General features: G+C 28.7%; 4 protein-coding genes across 5 annotated transcripts; 3 read left to right on the top strand and 1 right to left on the bottom strand.

Moving 5' to 3' along the window:
* Positions 1–396: 396 nt before the first annotated feature.
* LOC124942818 (transcription factor TFIIIB component B'' homolog) lies at positions 397–7518 on the top strand. Of its 2 annotated transcripts, none has more exons than XM_047483382.1 (15): positions 397–521; positions 761–823; positions 914–1104; positions 1193–1259; positions 1359–1492; positions 1583–1646; positions 1732–2057; positions 2699–2732; positions 2897–3091; positions 3430–3530; positions 4302–4345; positions 4905–5085; positions 5746–5890; positions 6566–6666; positions 7142–7518. In XM_047483382.1, exons 2-15 carry the CDS (start codon positions 766–768, stop codon positions 7349–7351), a joined length of 1851 nt encoding a protein of 616 aa, XP_047339338.1. In that variant the 5' UTR covers positions 397–521; positions 761–765; the 3' UTR covers positions 7352–7518. The 2 variants fall into 2 exon arrangements, with proteins under 2 accessions (XP_047339338.1, XP_047339337.1); XM_047483381.1 differs by having other exon boundaries at positions 914–1119.
* A 2952-nt stretch (positions 7519–10470) lies between these two features.
* On the top strand, positions 10471–13577 carry LOC124943057 (solute carrier family 35 member F2-like). The gene is made up of 8 exons (XM_047483623.1): positions 10471–10661; positions 10934–10947; positions 11039–11272; positions 12654–12733; positions 12810–12892; positions 12982–13033; positions 13387–13455; positions 13554–13577. The coding sequence occupies exons 1-8, from the start codon at positions 10471–10473 to the stop codon at positions 13575–13577; spliced, it is 747 nt and encodes a 248-aa protein (XP_047339579.1).
* Positions 13578–14964: 1387 nt separating this feature from the next.
* On the top strand, positions 14965–15490 carry LOC124944018 (uncharacterized solute carrier family 35 member C320.08-like). Its single transcript, XM_047484476.1, has 3 exons — positions 14965–15055; positions 15140–15204; positions 15329–15490. Exons 1-3 carry the CDS (start codon positions 14969–14971, stop codon positions 15441–15443), a joined length of 267 nt encoding a protein of 88 aa, XP_047340432.1. The 5' UTR covers positions 14965–14968; the 3' UTR covers positions 15444–15490.
* Positions 15491–15529: 39 nt separating this feature from the next.
* Positions 15530–17922, bottom strand: LOC124944017 (uridine nucleosidase 1). The gene is made up of 9 exons (XM_047484475.1): positions 17599–17922; positions 17406–17521; positions 17250–17309; positions 16630–16812; positions 16449–16553; positions 16281–16377; positions 16090–16197; positions 15863–15998; positions 15530–15783 (listed from the first exon to the last, which is right to left on the bottom strand). The coding sequence occupies exons 1-9, from the start codon at positions 17714–17716 to the stop codon at positions 15675–15677; spliced, it is 1032 nt and encodes a 343-aa protein (XP_047340431.1). The 5' UTR covers positions 17717–17922; the 3' UTR covers positions 15530–15674.
* Positions 17923–18361: the final 439 nt, after the last annotated feature.

The raw sequence follows: 18361 nt of genomic DNA, 5'->3' as shown, positions 1-18361 counted from the left end.
GTGATGCCACGTCATTTTTTATTCATTCCCTAAATTGGTTAGTTCAATGCTACCAATTTATCCATTAAAAAAGTGTCACATATATAAAGAGAAAAAAAATCAACAAATGAGGAAGTTGATGCTTCACTTTTGTGTATATATCACTTAATGAGTGAGATACAGGTAGTCAAGTAGTGTCCGACATGCCTAGAGCATCAAAAATAAAATATATCAATTTTAAAATAAAATATAAAAAAACTTTAAAAAATAGACTTATACAATTGGACCTCTAATATGTATCTTTATTTGAGATATTTCATATGGGCTCAAAACCCTCAAAAAGGATATCCAGCCCAAATAACAAAAAAAAAATCAAACTTGGTTTTGTTTATATAATAATAGAAAACCAAAACCAAAATCAAAACTCATGTTTTTCTCCTTGAGCTGGATTCGCAACCGAGTCTGGACGGACCAGAGAGAGTTACGCGATTCACTGTTGCTGGTCGCGACGTAACGGCAGACCACCAAGGGAATACTAAGAGGTTTGTTTTTTCTCTCTTTGATTTCGTTTTGATTCAAGAACGAGAGGTGAATCAGAGATAGGAAATCTAAAAAACCCATCCATAATTTGAGGAAAGATTGGGATAATTTGAAGAATCTTTAAAAAAAGAACTCAAAAACAAGCATTTCACGTGGAAATTTCTTCATGGATATTGATTTATCAATCTAATACTTAGAATGACACAATTTAAATATTTCTACTTTTCTTGACATTTTGTAGTTGTAATGGGGCCTGATTTGGATCTATTTGATGAATTTTTACCTGGGTCTTCTGCAAAGAATGGTAAGTTAGTGTCTTTATTATTGTTCAACTATTTGGTATAAGAACTGTTCTTTCTGCAAGGGTAAACATATGATGTTATTGTCATTGTAGCGGGGGGTGGCAGGAAGTTTCAGCCTAAGGCTAAACCAAGGAAAGCTCCATTAGTAAAATCTTCTGTGAATTCATTTGATAAAGTGAAGAAAGTAGTAACTGATGATTCTGTAAATAAGTCATTGGATCATTCTGTTGCTGGAGAGATTGTAGAAGTTAATGCTAGCTTGAATAACTCCGAAAACCTTACTGTTAGTGAAGGAGTGGTAATTTTCCTGGTTATTTTCATTGTTAGAAATTTTCCTTCATTCTCTTGATGCAAAAATTATTCTCTTTTAGAATGTAGATACTTATTTTGGTTTGGAATCTCTTGAAGATTTTTGTTTACAACCCACAACAGCAGCAGGTAAGTATTTACTAACTTACTGATTACCTGTTGCGGTTTTATGTTGTTTCATTTTTTTTGAAAATTTGCCCATTTTGTGAACACATATGCAAACTGCAGATATTGATGTAAATGATTCAAAACAACCATCAATGACAACTTTGTCAGGAGAACAAAAATTGTCTGAAGTTGATGAGGCTCAAGATTTGTCTGGTGCTGGTTTTGAGTTTTCTGACATAACAATGGGGGTAAAGGTACAATCCTTTTTCTTATTCATTGGCCATCTAGAACTGGATCATGTAATTTATATGATTATTTGGTCTTGATATATAATATAACTTCAGGAAGATAATAGTGTTCCTTTCTTGGAGATATCAGATGATATGTTTGGGTTATCAACTAGTCCCGGTATATATGCAAACTTACTCCATTTACTTGATTTTTTTTATCTACTTGATTCTATTAACTCGGTAAATAATTTCTCTTATTCTAGAGTTGCGAACTGGCAAATTTGAACCTGAGCCTAACGTTCCTCATTCCTCTGGAAAATCTGATGCCAAAGATTCTTTTTCTGATCGAGTTGAGTCTGCTTCACATATGCAGGAGCCTCCATCAGCTGTTTCACCTGATGAATTCATACTTGATGAGTTCTCTTATGCATTTCCAGAAAGTAATGCTGAGTTCGAACCCTATCCGTCTTTGGATTCTACTTTTGAATTACCAGGGAATAATGATATATTGAATGAGGAGACAGCTCCTCCTGTGGAGATTTCTCAAGAAGACATTTCTTTCTCTGCAATGGACGCATCGGCTTCAAAGGTTATGTAGTTCTATTTTTCTTGGAATTAGTTTTTGGTCGTTTGATCCTACGTCTTCTAAGATTTGCAATGACTATATCGAGTGCAATATAAATTCTCATGTTTGTTGCAATATAAAAGGAGTTTAACAATCTTTGGCTATTTGGAAATTTGTAAAACTATTGATGTACTCTGATTCTGTAATTTATCTACTTGACTTTTCAGAGAATCAATCTAGGTTCTAGGATCTCTATAGAAGTTTTTCTAGTTATCGTAAACTAAATATATGTAATCTATTAGGAGATAATTATGACCTAATGTAGAGTTACACAATTCCTGGAGATGAACTCATCTTTGATAAAGATAGGTCATGTACTGAATTATTCATAATTAAACTTCTATATTATGATGATGATTTTATGCAAGTGGATGTTGATATTCCAAACTAAGATAATCTCCATAAATTTTTACACATTACCTAATCTCTTTGATTTGTCCATTCTTCATCATTTAGGGAATATCCCATCTTCATTAACTCACTTATGTATTTGCTCTACTTGCAATGTTTGACGTGTATTCATTATATATAACAAGTTGAGAAGGGTAAAGTCGAGCCTCTTCTTCATCTCTTTTTTGATTTAACACTTTTATATATGCCGACAGGTTGCTACAGAAGGAGATGAGAGAATTGAAACAGGTTAGATAAATTTTCTTGTCATCCGAGTACTGCAACACCTTGTGTGAGTTGAGAGAATCTAGAAAATCAACAAGGATACGAAGTAATCTGCTGATATTAACTGCATTTGATGTTTAATGATATTAAAAACTTGCATAATGAACATTTGAGTGGCTTTGCTGCAGAAGAAGCTGATAATAACGATCAAGATAGAGTTTCTGATAAACATAAGAAAAAGCCACCTGCAAAATCCAAGAAATCCGTTTCTCAAAAAGGAAAATCTGCTTCGAAGCGGAAAAGGGATGATGAAAATCCAGATCAGCCAACTAAGAAATCTCCGAAAAGGTTTCCTCGCGCAACACGTCGACCCAAAAGACAAGGTATATATTTATTTTCCATGTGATTCTGAGAAATACAGTTTATATTTTTTGGGGAAAGCGGCTGAATGCCATTTTATAAAACCCAAAGAAACATAACAAATTAAGAAAGTGTTCAGGTATAAACATGCTTTGAACCTTCAATTAAAACTAACAGAAACAAAAAAAATATTCAAAGAAACATTCATTTAAATACAAATCATATCATAAACATTCATTTTGTTTTGTGATTCTGAGAAATATTAATGATTACAGTTTGTCTATTATCATTTTATCTGCCCCTAGTGAACAGGGCTTGTTAATGTTAATTATTTTTTAAAATCTTGTTTTATCTGTGCTAGTGAACAAGGCTTTACTTGAAACACCAGAAGATGAGCTTGACCTCCAACAAATATCTATTAGAGACATAATATTGCTTGCTGAGCATAGGGAAAAAATAGAGGTACATACCTTGAATCTTTATATCCTCCTTTCTCTCTATTTCTTTCTCTTTTTATTGGATAGAGAGAACATAACATCAATTTTTTAATTATGGAAAGACTCCATTTTTGTAATAGACTTTGATAAAATTGATCGATTTTACTGACTAGGAATCAAATTTATGTTTATCAAACATTTTCAGTTGTAGGTATTTAAAAAGTCTAGTGTGAAATTTGAGCACCTTGCCAAGTTGTTAATATTTTTCTAACTTTCTTAAAACTTTTTTATTTTACTTTTAACGTTTATGCTTATATAAATAGAAATTTCCTTTTATATTTTTTACTGACTAAAAAGCTTGCCATGATCTTATCCACTTTATGCTCCCCCATCTAAAAACTTCTTCTTCTTTTTTCTGTAAGAAACATAATTGTTTGTCTGCTTATGTGTTTTTAGAAAAAAAACATGTATAAAGTTATCAAAAAAATTACAAATCCATCAAAATCACTAATACAACAACAAAGCATATCAAATCAACACAAAGCACAATACAAACCAACAAATCATATAAAACTAAATCTAAAAAATAAAAAATACAAAGCTATTAAACACACTGATCTCCCCAAACTTGACCATCCCATCATTATTGATATCTGACTTCCTCCATAAGGTCAACAATCTCTTCAGCTGATGAACAAGAAGCCCCGAACTTCCTTTTGTATTTCAGTCCAATCATTCCCATGTCCCAACTATTATTGTGTATATAGTAAAATATATTTCTTTATTTTTTTTGCAGAAAGATGGGAAGAAGGCGGCAAAATCACAATCAACCAACCCAAGGTATTAGAGTTTCCCTCTTTCAATGTCTAGTTGATATTTGTTTGCATCAAAATATAATTGTACAAGTTTCATATCATCAACAAAAGTATTTTTAATTGAGGATAACTCAAACTTTTATAGGTATGTTGATATTTTTCTGTGCTCAACCATATGTACGGTTAATACTTCCTCCTTTGGTGGCCTAATCACTGCTTTTTTTTTCGGGTTGATAATTTTAGGTCTCATTTTTTTCTATACACATCGACCACTTTTGAAATTCTAGAAAATTCAATGAAATTCTAGAAAATTAAATCCTTCACTACAATACTTCAACTCTCCTCCACCACAAAATTGTTTCAATCAATAAAAAAAATTTAAACTAACACAAATTAGAATTACATAACCAAGCACATTTTTGTCACAGATATTCTAGGTTTGTGTTAATCTAAATACTTCTTCTAGACCAGGGTCATATATTTGTAAACTTGGTGATTGTTACACTGTATTTGGATGTTTATAAGTGGTTTTTTCTTTTGTTCAATTGATTTATGTACATTGTCTATGAATAAATGTTATACAGTGCTAGTAACTCTAACCCTCAAGACATGCGAAATGAAAATGCATCGGAACAAGCTGGATTTAATGATGAAGAAACAGACCCCCCTGTCCAAGATGGCACTTTTTATACCAACTATCATTCTTACATGGAAAGGACACCTAGACTAAGATGGTCAAAGCAAGATACTGAACTATTCTATCAGGTACCTTGTTCCTACTGTATCATTTTCATTTTTCTTTCTGGGAAAATCCAAGTAGAAACTCCACATTTTTATACAATTCTAATAGCGGTCTCATCAGTTCCCTTTATATCTAAGAGCTAAGTGTCTGAAAAATAAATGTTAGAATAAACCAAATGCAAGTATCTAAACTTTAAGTACATTTTTTCCCAAAAAAAAACTTGAAGTAATATGTAAGTTGATTGATAAAATTTGGGAAAGTCGTACCGAAATAAGCCATATAATATTTTAGCTTAATTTGAGTTGAATCTAAATAATTAAGTGATTTTAAATAACAATTATCAAATTATTATAATTCGAATAAGCACTTATTCCTAACTCATTTAGACTAAGTGATAAGTTGAGTCAAAAGTTAATATTGACGACATTATAACAGTAATATTGACGACATTTAGGTTAAGTGATAAGAGCTTATAGGGGGAAGGTGTACACTCAATTCAGTATTGTCTTTTCAGCTAATTTTAAGAAAAAATGTTTAAATATTCAGAAAAATGTGATTATCAAGCTTTGCATGGGTTAGCAGATATGATTGCTTGATTTATATTTGAATTACATGATTCCAGTGACATTCTTGTTTGGATTTTGATTTAAATATATTCTTCAAACCTTTGATTTTCTATATAGGGTGTTAGACAATTTGGGTCAGATCTATCATTCATACAACAACTTTTCCCTGGTCGATCACGAACCCAAATTAAGTTGAAATATAAGAAAGAAGAACGCCAAAATCCTATGATGCTCGACGATGCTTTAACGGGTCGGGCAAAAGGTCAGTTACAAACCAATGCATAGTTCTTACAAAATATAAGTTACTATATTGTTTATTTAAACCTTCTTTAGAAGGTGTCGTTTGATAATACAATGCCTATACAAATTGACTTCTTTAAACTACTTAGCCACACTAAATTGATAAAAGTTCTTATTATTGGTATTGTTTTTGTTACTTTTATTATTATGTTTATTCATTATAGTTATTGCTATCATCATTCTCATTTTGTTGCTGTTATTATCATTGTCACTAAGTTTTTATTATTGATTCCAGTACTATTTTAATCTTGTTATTACGATTGAAAGTGTTTTTTTTTCTAAAATTGTTATTATTATTTTTAAAATACAGAGAGGGCTTTAGTATATTATTTTTATTACTAATCTAGAATAATATAATAATTATTATTACTATTTTGATTGTTAATATTTTTCAACATGTCTTAAATCGACTAATTTAACATGGGTTAGGATTTGAGAATCAAACTTGAGGGCTCACTTTTTATTTTAGAAGAAGTTGCTTTTAGACATGTTTGTAAACTGACGAGTTACTAAACCATGCGAAAGAAATATTTAGTTTGGTGTTTATCTGTAACCACTCGTTACATGTTCCTGTTTTTTTTGTCCATAAGGGTTGATATATATTGTGTACTAATAATTTGATTTCTTCCTCTTTCAGACAATTCCCACTTCGAACAATTGATTAAGCTCTTGAAAACGTCCCAGGATGATTCAGCTGACTTCACAAACAATGAGGACTTGTGTGGTCCTGATATTAGTGTATGCACTCTCACTCTGTTTAATCTTCATTGTCATGTTTACCTCTCTCATTACTTCTGTTTTTGGACCAAGCTGCAAATGAACACTTAAAAAAAATACACTTTGAACTCAGAAGCATCCATTAATTGACATTGATCCTCTTTACTCTTATTAAACTTGATCCAGACTTTCACAGTGTAGCATTTGAATCTAGATGATGATCAAGAGAGTTCTGGGGTTAGGTTATTTGAAAGAAATCTAGATTATGAAACCAAAATGTTGTTGGATGAAAGTAATGTGTTAAATTACTATATCCTTTTGTATTGATGATGTGATAAAAGATTATATTGATCAAACAAGCTCCAAACTCTTGTTCAACTAGTTACTTACAATTCTTTATCTTGCTTATAGATGATACATGCTTTAGGCTCTAAAAGCTAGTTTGACAAGAAAACCTAATTCATCATCTTCCATTCATATGTTGTGTTGCAAACAGGGGGTAGAAACAGAAAAATCTGAAAAGGTTGTTGAAAAAACCGAGCCAGAAGAAGAGGTTGTTGAAAAAGTTGAGCCCGAGAAGGAAGAGGAGGTTGAAAAAGCTATGGAACAGGATGAAACTGAGATTAGGAGTAGTCCAGCTAAGTATGACAACGAAGATGAAGATGATGATATGGATTATGGTAACTATAGTACTTATGATCTTTAAGATGATGATAACTATAGCTCAATTTCACATATGAAAGAAAGTTTTCTCATTGATTCAATCATTTAACTGTAAAACATCTTTTTGACCAATTATAGTTTTAGTTGGCTTTATTATAAATTACTCTTAACTTGGAGTTTTTCTTTTAATATAAGTTTTATGCATTGATTAACCCACTAGTTAACAGCTCAATTTGATTAAAAAATGCAGTATCTTAGGGCAGTGATGTGATTTTTCTTTTTGGATTTAATATATGAAAAGTATATCCCATTATTGATCACTATCTCCAAAATTCATTACCAAAATACTTTTTCTTTTTAAATTATTGTGGTTTTTGGCTTCATTGGTTTTATCTATGAAAAGTATTTCCCATTATGATAGGGTTTGTTTTTATATTCATCAAATTAGATTATTTTATAGACTGTGTATGATATCTAGTACTTTTAGATAATTGTGATTTGTCATTTATGTACTTTTTTTGGTTAATATAATAATGTGAGAATGTTTTAGGCATTACTTATTTTAGGTGAGAAAAATTGATGCATGATATTATTATTATTATTATTATTATTCTTTGTATTTTAAATGTGCAAAGTAGACATGGACATTCAGCTTAGGTAGGTAGCTGAGGAACTTTTTATTTGGATAAAGAATTAGGTAAAATTTTTAGAAAAATAGAACTTTCATCCTAGAGAAACAAATAAAAGGGGTTTAAAAAAAAATTCTATTAAGATTGAATATAGCAAATAAGAATTAACATTATTTCTTGAGTAAATATCTAATATAGTTTTTCCCTTTTCTTTTTGCTGAAAAAAAGAAATGTTGTTTACTGAATTATTTTGAGTTAATTTTTTTTTTCTTTTCTTGTACAAATGCTAAATTACAAATGAAGTATGATGGTAATTGATTATCTTTTAATAATTTATCTTTTGGTAATAGATAAAATGTTCATTCTTAATTTAATTGAGTTTAAAATATATCAATGTACAATGTCTTATTTAAAATTATTCATTTGTTTAATTTTGTTTGAATTTAATCTTTAAATATCTAAAATTATTTAAAATATTATAATGCCCTATTTTGTTTTCCTAAATCTTGTTTATCCTCAAAACTCTCACATTAATCTGTATGCACACTTTAAAATAATTCAAAATCCATTTATTCGATGATATCAAGATATGTTTCAAATGCCTAAGGTTTTAAATTTGTAAGTCGGACATGACCTAGGCCGTTGTTCCCTTAGTGAGAATGGACATATTGTGAATGATTATAATTTAATATCAAGACGAAATTAGTTGGTTATTCAAAATAATTCATAACTCAGCTCTAAATATGAGAAACGCAACATAGTTAGAACCTTAAATGATCTAATTTTAAATTAATTATGACTAGAGTTCAAATTTTGACCATAGAACCAAAAATTGTTCATAATTAAACTTATATTCCTCAATTTGTATGGGAATAAAAGAGCCTAATTGACTAGTGAATATGTCAAAGAGAAAAAAGAAAAATGATGTTAGCAAAATAATTGCAGAAAGAACTCATATGTGAAGACTGAAATAAATAAATAAATTAATATTGAACGACTTTTTTAATACGGTGATTATATGACACTATCGAAAACATTCCTCTCCTTCAACCATAATATTGTTTGATTACTTAGAGATAATTTTTTTTGGACATAACACAAATAAACATCATCTAAATTTGGAGAAGACGAAGGAACAACATTGTTGTCTAAAATGGAGCGGACTACAATTTGAAAAATAATAAATGAATATGATTGGTAAATAAAAATTTGTGCATATTATCTACCCAAAATTAAAGGTATTATAACATTTTAAATGATTTTTAAATATTTAAATAGAAAATTCAAACCAGATTAAATATATAAGGAGAAATTTTAAATTAAATAATGTAAAAGAAATATTTTGAATAGAGTTAAATATTCTTACATGTTTTAAATTATTTTTTAAACAATTAATTAAACAAAATCATGTAAAAAAACACATATAGAAATACTTTTAAATAAATAAAATTATAGCATAATATGTAAATAAATAACACATATAAAAATGGATTGATTAGTTTTTTATATCAAAATCATATATTTAATAATATATTTTTGGTTAAATGAAATTGGTATTAGGTTTGAATGTTTGAATCAATTTAAATATTATATAATATATATATTTTTTAAAATGGTCAATATATATATTAAAAAGTGATAAAATAAACTTAACAATAAATTATGAAATTAAAAAATAAAAATATTAAAAAATCACAAAACATTAAATTTGAAACGAATATAAACACACTGCCCAAAAAATTATCGAGCTCGTATGTTTTCGAGAAACGAATCTCAGAAAATGTTATAATAATAACATTATTACAAATGATACAAATTAAACAACTACTATTATTGAAGGTTTAATAATTTTTCTAATTTACCAGAAAAAATTGAGATGGTAACACAAATATATAAGTTATCTCAATCCAAACATTCAAATAACTACCCAAGGATTCAAACATCACCCTAATGAATCATAGTCATATTCCGCAAAACAATTAGCACTAAGATGAGACTAAACAGCCACCTCCCCTAACCCCTAAAACAAAAACAAACTATCGAACCCACATTCTTATTAAAATATTTAATCAATTAAGACTATATTATTTTTGTTAATTTAAATACAAAAGTATTATTATATGTTTCAATATAACATGCAAATTAAATTAAAAAAAAAAAAATTTTTAGTATAGTTAGTAAGTTTTAACAATATTAAATATCTAATTATGTTCTTTAGAAATTTATTGTTATTATCATTAAAATACATACATTTTACTACCTTTATGAATATTTTTACATTACTTTTTTTAAATAAAATTCACTCTAATAAATTATATCATCTTAATTGATTCATAGACCTTATTAATAATATAAGTATATAATATTTTTAATTAAAAATATAATTTTTTTTAAACATATGAAAGAAATTAAATATAATGAATACATATATTTATTTGACTCTATATATTTAAATGATTGAAATAATTGGTTAAAAAAGTCAGATTCATTCAAGAGAAGAGAAGGTAGTTGGCATGTATATATCACGACGTATATGAATCGCTTCAATGGCGATAATCTCTGTTCTTCGTCTTCTTCATCAATAATCTCATCAGATTTCAATCTTCTTCATATCAAAATCCTCAACAATGTTGTTACAAACACTCTTCGTGTTGTTACTTGGACAGATCGTCTCCTTCACAGTCGCACTAATGAGTTTCACCGCCTCTTACTCTGCAAATCTAGGTAATCAAACAATCATATTCAATTATTCATCGTCGATCGATCCAATATATGATATATCTACATCTCAATTTGATCAATTCTCTTCTCAGGCGTTCGTTTACCTCTATCATTATCGTTCTTCACTTACCTAACCGTGACGGTTATTTACGGCGCCATTTTTCTCCATAGACGTCAATCTACAACCGTGAGTTCATTTCTATTTCTTCTTTGTCTTCTAACTATAATCTATACTATATAATACCTGATTGTGTTTATGAATGTAATAATGTTAGGTGTCTTGGTATTGGTATCTACTGTTAGGTTTGATCGATGTACAAGGAAATTATTTGAGTGAGTTGAATCGATTTCTCTTTTTTTTTTTTACTTTTTGAAAACCTAAATTGGAATTGGATTTGATTTGATTTGTGCAGTTAATAAGGCGTATGAATATTCGCCGATTACGAGTGTGACGATATTGAGCTGTTGTGCGATTGCTTGGGCGATTGTTTTGACATGGATTTTTCTTGGGACTAAGTATTCGTTTTGGCAACTTTTTGGAGCTGTTCTTTGTGTTCTTGCTCTTGGTTTAGTTCTCTTCTCCGATGCTGCTGATGCTTTACTCGATAATTCAGGTAAGAATTCTCCGTCAATGGTGATTTCAAAGTAGTTGGTTTATCATTTCTTTATCATCGTCATTGATTTGATTTGATTTGATGAAATAGGTGTTTTCAAAATAATTTAAAATTATTTGATTTGATTCTTATAAAGTTATATAGATATGATTTAATAGGGAAATTTGATAAAATGACTTTAATTGGCAAAATGATTCGCCACTAATAAAAGTTGCGCAAATGTTCATTTCCAAGTTTTCGGACGAAAATACTTTCGCGACGGAACTCAATTCGTCGAGTGTGCCGTTGCTGCCGTTGCGACGAATTAGGATTCCGTCGCGTCATGTGACACGACATAGTATTTTCGTCGTACCAAAGGGGAAATGATCATTTCCGTAAATTTTATTGGATGTTGGTGATTCTCTCAAACAAGGCTTTATAAGGGTCATTTCATCAAATTTCTCAATTTAACATATTAAAAAAGAAAACAAATAGATATATAATTATGAATATTTATTAATTTTATATATTATATAAAAATTTATATTATAGTCTATATTTTGCATACTCTTTTATTATTATTATTTTCATTATATATATATATATAAAATTGGAAAACCTATTTGACCCAAACTATGTTTGGCCAGTTTTCTTTCTTTGCATATTAATTTTTATTTTTTAAATTAATAATATAATATAATTATAAAGTTTATTCTTAAAATTTTCAAAAGAAATATATAATTACAATATATATATACTAAAAATAAATATAAAATGTCTTAATTAAATTAATTTATCAATAGATTTCTAATTTAATTTAAATATAAATATGAAACATAAAAAAAATAATATTTTAATATATATTAAAAAAATATATTTAATCCAAGTAGCTCAATTAATAAAGTAATTCTTAATAAACTAAAAAGTTAATGATTCATTCCACCTAAAACTTTATTTTAAGTTAAAGTAGAAGCATATCTAAAAGTTATTTATTTGTTTTTTATTATTATCGTGATATACAAATTTATTTAGATGAAAGTTAATATTATATTGTAAAAGTTATAATATTTTATTCTACTTTTTAATAATATATTCTAACGTGATGATTTGATTAATAAAAAATTAAACATGATTTATTTGAATAATTTATGATATTTTCACATATTTTCTCATAAATTTAAATATTAAAATATTTTTAATTTTTAAAATATATATTTATTTATATTAAATATTAAAACATTCTTAAGTATTTTTTATTAAATAACTTAATTTCTGTAATCTCAATCCGAATAAGTTATTTAAATAACTCTAATAATGAGATATTAGTTGTTTTAGAATGATTGGTGTCAATTTAGATGAATCATATCTAATTATTCTTTTGCTTCTTTCTTTTTTTTATGAGGAGGTGGCTTGTTGTCATTTCTTGGTGATGGCATGGTTATTGCGGGTACTCTGTTTTTTGCAATGAGTAATGTTGGTGAGGTAAGTTATTGTGTTTATTCTCTATTCTCTATCTTTAATTTTTATTGAAATTGAAATGGTGTTTTTGATAAGGCAGGAATTTTGTGTGAAAAACAGAGACCGAGTTGAAGTTGTATTTATGGTTGGTTTGTATGGTCTCATTGTTACCATTGTTCAAATGTATCCTTTCCTTTTAATATCATCAATCTTAATTCTTCAATTGAATTGTCTTTCTAATCATCATCATTCCATCCTTGACTAATTATTAGATTCTTTTTAGAGAGGAAGAGTCTTGAATCCCTCCAATGGTCACCAGAAATTGTAAGTTTGATTTATTTTCTAAGTTTTAACTAGTAAAATAATTATCTCAACCAAGATCCAAAAAGGTTTTGCATGTTTATGCTTTATGTGCAATTGAATAAACAACATAAACTCATGCTATAATGATGTGGACGTCTAAAGAAATGTAAGTTTATGTTAGGTAATTATGAAATTTATGTATTTACAGGATATATGATTAATCCGCGGGGATTAGTTGCACTAAATAAAAAAAAAAGCAGAACTCAACGTTTTAAAAAATATAGATAAAACTTATAATTTTAGAATAATTAAAAATATTTGATTTTTCATAATCTTGTTTATAATATATTAATTCTGAAAGCTATATTGTTCAGGTGTTATGTTTTGCAGGATATGCTATTTCAAGTTTCACACTCTATTCTCTCATTCCTTACATTTTAAAGGTTAGTATTATTCATCTCATTAAATTTTAAAGGTTAGTATTATTCATCTCATTAACTTGTTAGATAATTTTTTATATTATTTTCTTTATCATTTGTAGGCAGTATTTAATTTACTATATTAACTTACTACTCAAATTAAATCTTAGACATCTAATCTAATGTCTGATGAGGGCTGCCCGGGTGGGTGTAAACACAGCGGAAGCCCATTAAATAAAATTTTAAAGAATACAATTTAATAATTTTGTAAACATAAACTGGTTTAGCTTAGTGGTTTGAGAAAACATAAAATTATCATTTTGTCATTAGTTCAAATTTCACAAAAACTTATTTTCTTATCATTTTTTTCTAGTAATCAAAAATCATTTTTTTTTTTTTTTTTTACTGGGGCATCCCAAACATCCGGCCGGCTACGTGTCTTATACAATACTAGTATACACTTTAAAAATATATATATATATATATAAGTAATGAAGAAGGAAAACAATTAAGGCAGGGTTTATCTAATTACAATATAATAATAGATTTTAAGACTGAAAATTTGACATTTTCAAAAAAGGTTTATTCTGACAGGTGTTGCCCCAGATATACCATTTTTATTTTATCTAATTTAATAGTGTCCCACATTGATAACTTCTCTTGACTTTAGTATATACAGTGTGACCCTACATCTTAGGGCTACTAAAAATATTATAAAAAATAATATCTTAGCAAGATTTAATTATTATATTAATTAACTAACTAAATTATAAATTATTTATGTTAAAAACTATTAAAAGATAAATAAAAAATAAAAAACAATTCTTTTTTAGAATAGTACATAGTATATATAAATTATTTTTATTATTTACATAATAAAATTTAATAAAAAAAATAACTGTCCTCAATTCCTTAAAAGTATTCTAATTTGGACTTTTTATAATTGGGCTGCATGGAATTGGATTGTCATATAACCTTGGGGTTTTGGATTTTTTTTCTTATATTAAAATATAAAACTATTATTAAACTGTTTTGATATTCAAATCTATATTTGTAAAAAATGATAATATGTAATATGGATAATTATTTATTTTTTTAAAGATTATTCTAAATTAAGCTAAAACTCACTCTATAAAGTGAATTATATCCCAAGATTATGCCAAATGTGGAGAAAAAATATACAGTTTCAATTATAACTTTAACAATTTTGTAATAAAATTGTGATGATAACAATTTCTAAATAGGATAAGTATTGAATTGGTAATTTCATAATTCCGTTACACTATGATTTAATGATGGGTCATGTAAGTGTAGATCGTGTTAGTTTCGTCTCCTTGATGAATAAATATCGATCAGAAAACAAAATTATATTTCTTTCCAAAACAAAATAATATTTCTTCCATATTTGAATGAGAATGATACATTTTGCAAGAATAATAATTTTAACCAAACAAGGAATTGGATGCAGCCATATTTGAATGAGAATGATACATTTTGCAAGAATAATAATTTTAACCAAACAAGGAATTGGATGCAGATGGGTGGATCGACAATGTATAGTCTATCTCTTCTCACATCTAACATGTGGGCTGTAGTCATTAGAATATTTTTCTACAACCAGAAGGTAAGCTTTTATTCTATTTTTTTTTTTAATTTTCAAAAAGTCAAAATAAATAAAAATATTTATATATATGTAAACATGATGCAGGTTGGATATATGTACTATATTTCCTTTGCAATTGTGGTATTGGGCCTTACAATATACTCAATCAAGTATGTCTCTCACTTTTTCTCTATATTAAATTTAAATAGGTTTAAATATATATAATAACAAAACAATTCAACAAAAAATACTAATGAAGAATTGAACATTGAGATATGAACTATGTTAAAACAGTAGTGAGGAGAATGAAGCTTCTGCAAATTCGCCTCATCTCGAAGAAGAATCGGAGAAGAACATCAAGGCTCCATTGCTCGGAGAAGAAGGACACGTCGAGGTTTTATCTCTTTAATACCTTAAATAGCTTTCGATTCTTTTAAACATCAATTATCTTTATTTCAGTTTATTCATTTCCACGGTTTCTCAATAAAAAAAGAGGAAGAGAACCAGCAAATATATTAAATTGAAGAATAGTTAATCCATCAATAGTTTTTTCACACTTTCAAATGAAATTACATTGAATTTATTAGAATACCACCCACCCCACCAACAACCTTAAGAAAAGAAGGAAAGAAAAAGACTTTCATGGCTTCATCCATAATGTCTTGATATAGTTCAGTACTTTCTCCACATCAACCGTCCACGCAACTGAAATCGGAGAATGATCTGTCCAAGGATTACTCGTATTCCATCTGCCCCAAAACAAAACAAAATCTCAGTTAGAAAACAAAACCCCACCAAAAACAAAACACGAAAACTCAAAACATTTACTTCTTGAGTCCTTGATCCAATAGGGTGTGACCCAAACAAGTCCCTTGTGTTTCAACCCGAACAACACCCTTCTTATATGTAAACAAATCCGGCTCAATCAACGCCACGAAACTAACTGGATCGTGAAGAAATATTCCTGAATTTCCCGGGAAAATAGTATATTTAGATAATACATCACATTTTTCATTTATAAACTCAAACATTCATAGGTTATAGAAAAGTCAAACCATAAACTCCATCAGACTTCACATGCCAATCTCTATAGAACTTGCACATGTTACAAAGAAGTTGTGCATATCTTCCCTTAGACTGACTCAATTCATCCAGATCTAAATCTGAAACACTTAAAAAAACCATAATCAATCATTCATCTCGTATTTTCAATTCATCCAGACCTAAACCTTCTGCGTTAAATTACCTGTCAACTTAACTTGCGTCGTTATGTTTATGCCCACAACAGTAATATCAGCTCCAGATGTGAAAACTATATCAGCTGCTTCTGGATCTCCATAGATCTATATATATATTATAACCCAAACAGTTAAAAACCAATTTTAAAAAAAAAAGTACAATAATGGATACTTGCATTAGCTTCAGCTGCAGGATTGACATTTCCAAGTGCAAAGAAAGCCCCACCAAGAATAACCAACTTTTTAACCTTTTTAGCAAAAGTGGAGTCCCTTTTGACAGCCTGTTGTTAATGAAGAATAAAATGATTCAGATCTAATTTGATAAGTTATAAGATTACTAGAGATTCTAAGAATTACCAAAGCCAAGTTTGTGAGTGGTCCAAGTGCGAGTATAGATACTTCGCCTGGATATTTAGATACCATTTCGACCATAAATTCAGATGCTGACTTTTCAGATTTCTTGCTGTTCGGGGATGGAAGAAATAGGTTTCCTAACCCATCTGAACCGTGGGCAAAATCTGCAACTCGCGGTTCCCCACCCTATTTCCAAGAATTAATCAAAATCAAATAACACTAAACAAACTCAACCATTTGATCACATTTGAAAAAGCCCGATTCAAAACACTTTATGGAGATGAACATTATCTCATCTAAATCAACATCCCGATAAGAGATTGAACAAAAACAATTGTTTTCACGTAAATTTATCAAAATTTTCTCGTCCAATCCCAAATAACACTAAACAAACTCAACCATTTTGTCACATTGAATGGTTATCAGTGATCCAATTTGAAAAAAACCGTTTCAAAACACTTTACGAAGCTGAACATTATCTCATCTAAATCAACATCCCAGACAAGATGGATAATCCAAACCAAAACCCAAATCTAGGGGATCTCATTCATTGAATTTCATTGGAAAATTCAAAGATTTTGATAAGAATCTAGGTTTAAGAAGAAGAGAAACAGAGTTACTACCTTGAGAGGTTCAGGACTGCCTTGAGCAACAGGAAGATTGGGATATCCTGCAATCTCACACTATCCTTTTACAAAGCAAATAAAAGAACTTGATCATGATCAATGATAATACTTTCAAATCTAATTGATAAAGTATAAGTTGGTTCAAATGAATACCAAAAGCAAGGCATTACGGGTTGCATCTTCAGTAGTAACATTACCAAAAACAGTAGTTAACCCTAATATCTGTAATTGTGGACTCTGAAATGCCATTAGAATCGCCATGCTATCATCTAATGAACACAAGAAGAATCGAATCAGTCTTACAATGAAGTTCACGAGAGAGAGAGGGAGAGAGAACGAAGCTTACCAATACCGGGATCTGTATCGATAATTACTTTGTCGCGCTTAATGGAGGAAACGAAATCCAATTCATGCTCGCCTTCTAGGTTGACAGGGGAGTAGGAGTTCTCCATGATCGTCGTCATTTCGGAATCGGAATTGAGATTCAAAGATCAGATAAGAGAATGCGATTGGTTCACGTAACTGTCTGTAATTCCCTTGGATTTGTGGGACGGCCGACGCTGAAAGCAAAAAGGTTTAACTTTATCACGGAAAGCGTACAGATCCCCACAAATCCACTTGTTTCTCTCTCTATCTTTCTGGATTATCTGAGTCTCTCTCTCTACTGTAAGTATATTTATATAGAAATATTGGATAATGGAATGGTGATGAGGAAGAGAAAAGGTATATGAGAAGCTTGAGTTTTAGTTGAGAAATTTCAGATATGGCCAAATAATAAATACATAATGTGTGTGTGTGTTGTCCATATCAAAATTAGGTTTTTTTAGAAAAAAAAAACCAAATGTTAATAGTCAATATTAAAATTTAAGGGAAGACTGGGAGTATGGTTTATTTTTATTTATTTATTATAAATATAATAATTTATTTAAAAGTTAATATTTGGTCAACATAGTAAATATAATTATTTTGTAATAAATTTTTAGATAAAGTTATAAAATATTTTAAAAAAAAAGTTAAATGGAATATGACATAAATGATAGTTGTTTAAACATAAAAAAAATAATAATAATACAAAAATATGATTGTTCATCTTGTCACAAAACACTCAT

This window comes from Impatiens glandulifera, chromosome 6 (assembly GCF_907164915.1).
Source record: "Impatiens glandulifera chromosome 6, dImpGla2.1, whole genome shotgun sequence".
In the NCBI taxonomy this organism is placed as follows: domain Eukaryota; kingdom Viridiplantae; phylum Streptophyta; class Magnoliopsida; order Ericales; family Balsaminaceae; genus Impatiens; species Impatiens glandulifera.
Note: the sequence above shows the minus strand (reverse complement) of the source record. Positions and strands in the feature narration are given on the sequence as shown.

What these genes read in the sequence shown, in the direction of transcription:
- LOC124942818 (XM_047483381.1), top strand. Translation starts at nt 766, where the DNA reads ATGGGGCCTGATTTGGATCTATTTGATGAATTTTTACCTGGGTCTTCT. An exon ending in TGGGTTATCAACTAGTCCCG is followed by an intron (nt 1,647 to 1,731) that starts GTATATATGCAA and finishes CTCTTATTCTAG; the next exon opens with AGTTGCGAACTGGCAAATTT. An exon ending in TGGACGCATCGGCTTCAAAG is followed by an intron (nt 2,058 to 2,698) that starts GTTATGTAGTTC and finishes ATATGCCGACAG; the next exon opens with GTTGCTACAGAAGGAGATGA.
- LOC124943057 (XM_047483623.1), top strand. Translation starts at nt 10,471, where the DNA reads ATGAATCGCTTCAATGGCGATAATCTCTGTTCTTCGTCTTCTTCATCA. An exon ending in TCCAATGGTCACCAGAAATT is followed by an intron (nt 13,034 to 13,386) that starts GTAAGTTTGATT and finishes TATATTGTTCAG; the next exon opens with GTGTTATGTTTTGCAGGATA. An exon ending in TCATTCCTTACATTTTAAAG is followed by an intron (nt 13,456 to 13,553) that starts GTTAGTATTATT and finishes TATCATTTGTAG; the next exon opens with GCAGTATTTAATTTACTATA.
- LOC124944018 (XM_047484476.1), top strand. Translation starts at nt 14,969, where the DNA reads ATGGGTGGATCGACAATGTATAGTCTATCTCTTCTCACATCTAACATG. An exon ending in TATTTTTCTACAACCAGAAG is followed by an intron (nt 15,056 to 15,139) that starts GTAAGCTTTTAT and finishes AACATGATGCAG; the next exon opens with GTTGGATATATGTACTATAT. An exon ending in CTTACAATATACTCAATCAA is followed by an intron (nt 15,205 to 15,328) that starts GTATGTCTCTCA and finishes ATGTTAAAACAG; the next exon opens with TAGTGAGGAGAATGAAGCTT.
- LOC124944017 (XM_047484475.1), bottom strand. Translation starts at nt 17,716, where the DNA reads ATGACGACGATCATGGAGAACTCCTACTCCCCTGTCAACCTAGAAGGC. An exon ending in CGATACAGATCCCGGTATTG is followed by an intron (nt 17,522 to 17,598) that starts GTAAGCTTCGTT and finishes TGTGTTCATTAG; the next exon opens with ATGATAGCATGGCGATTCTA. An exon ending in GACGCAAGTTAAGTTGACAG is followed by an intron (nt 16,198 to 16,280) that starts GTAATTTAACGC and finishes TAAGTGTTTCAG; the next exon opens with ATTTAGATCTGGATGAATTG.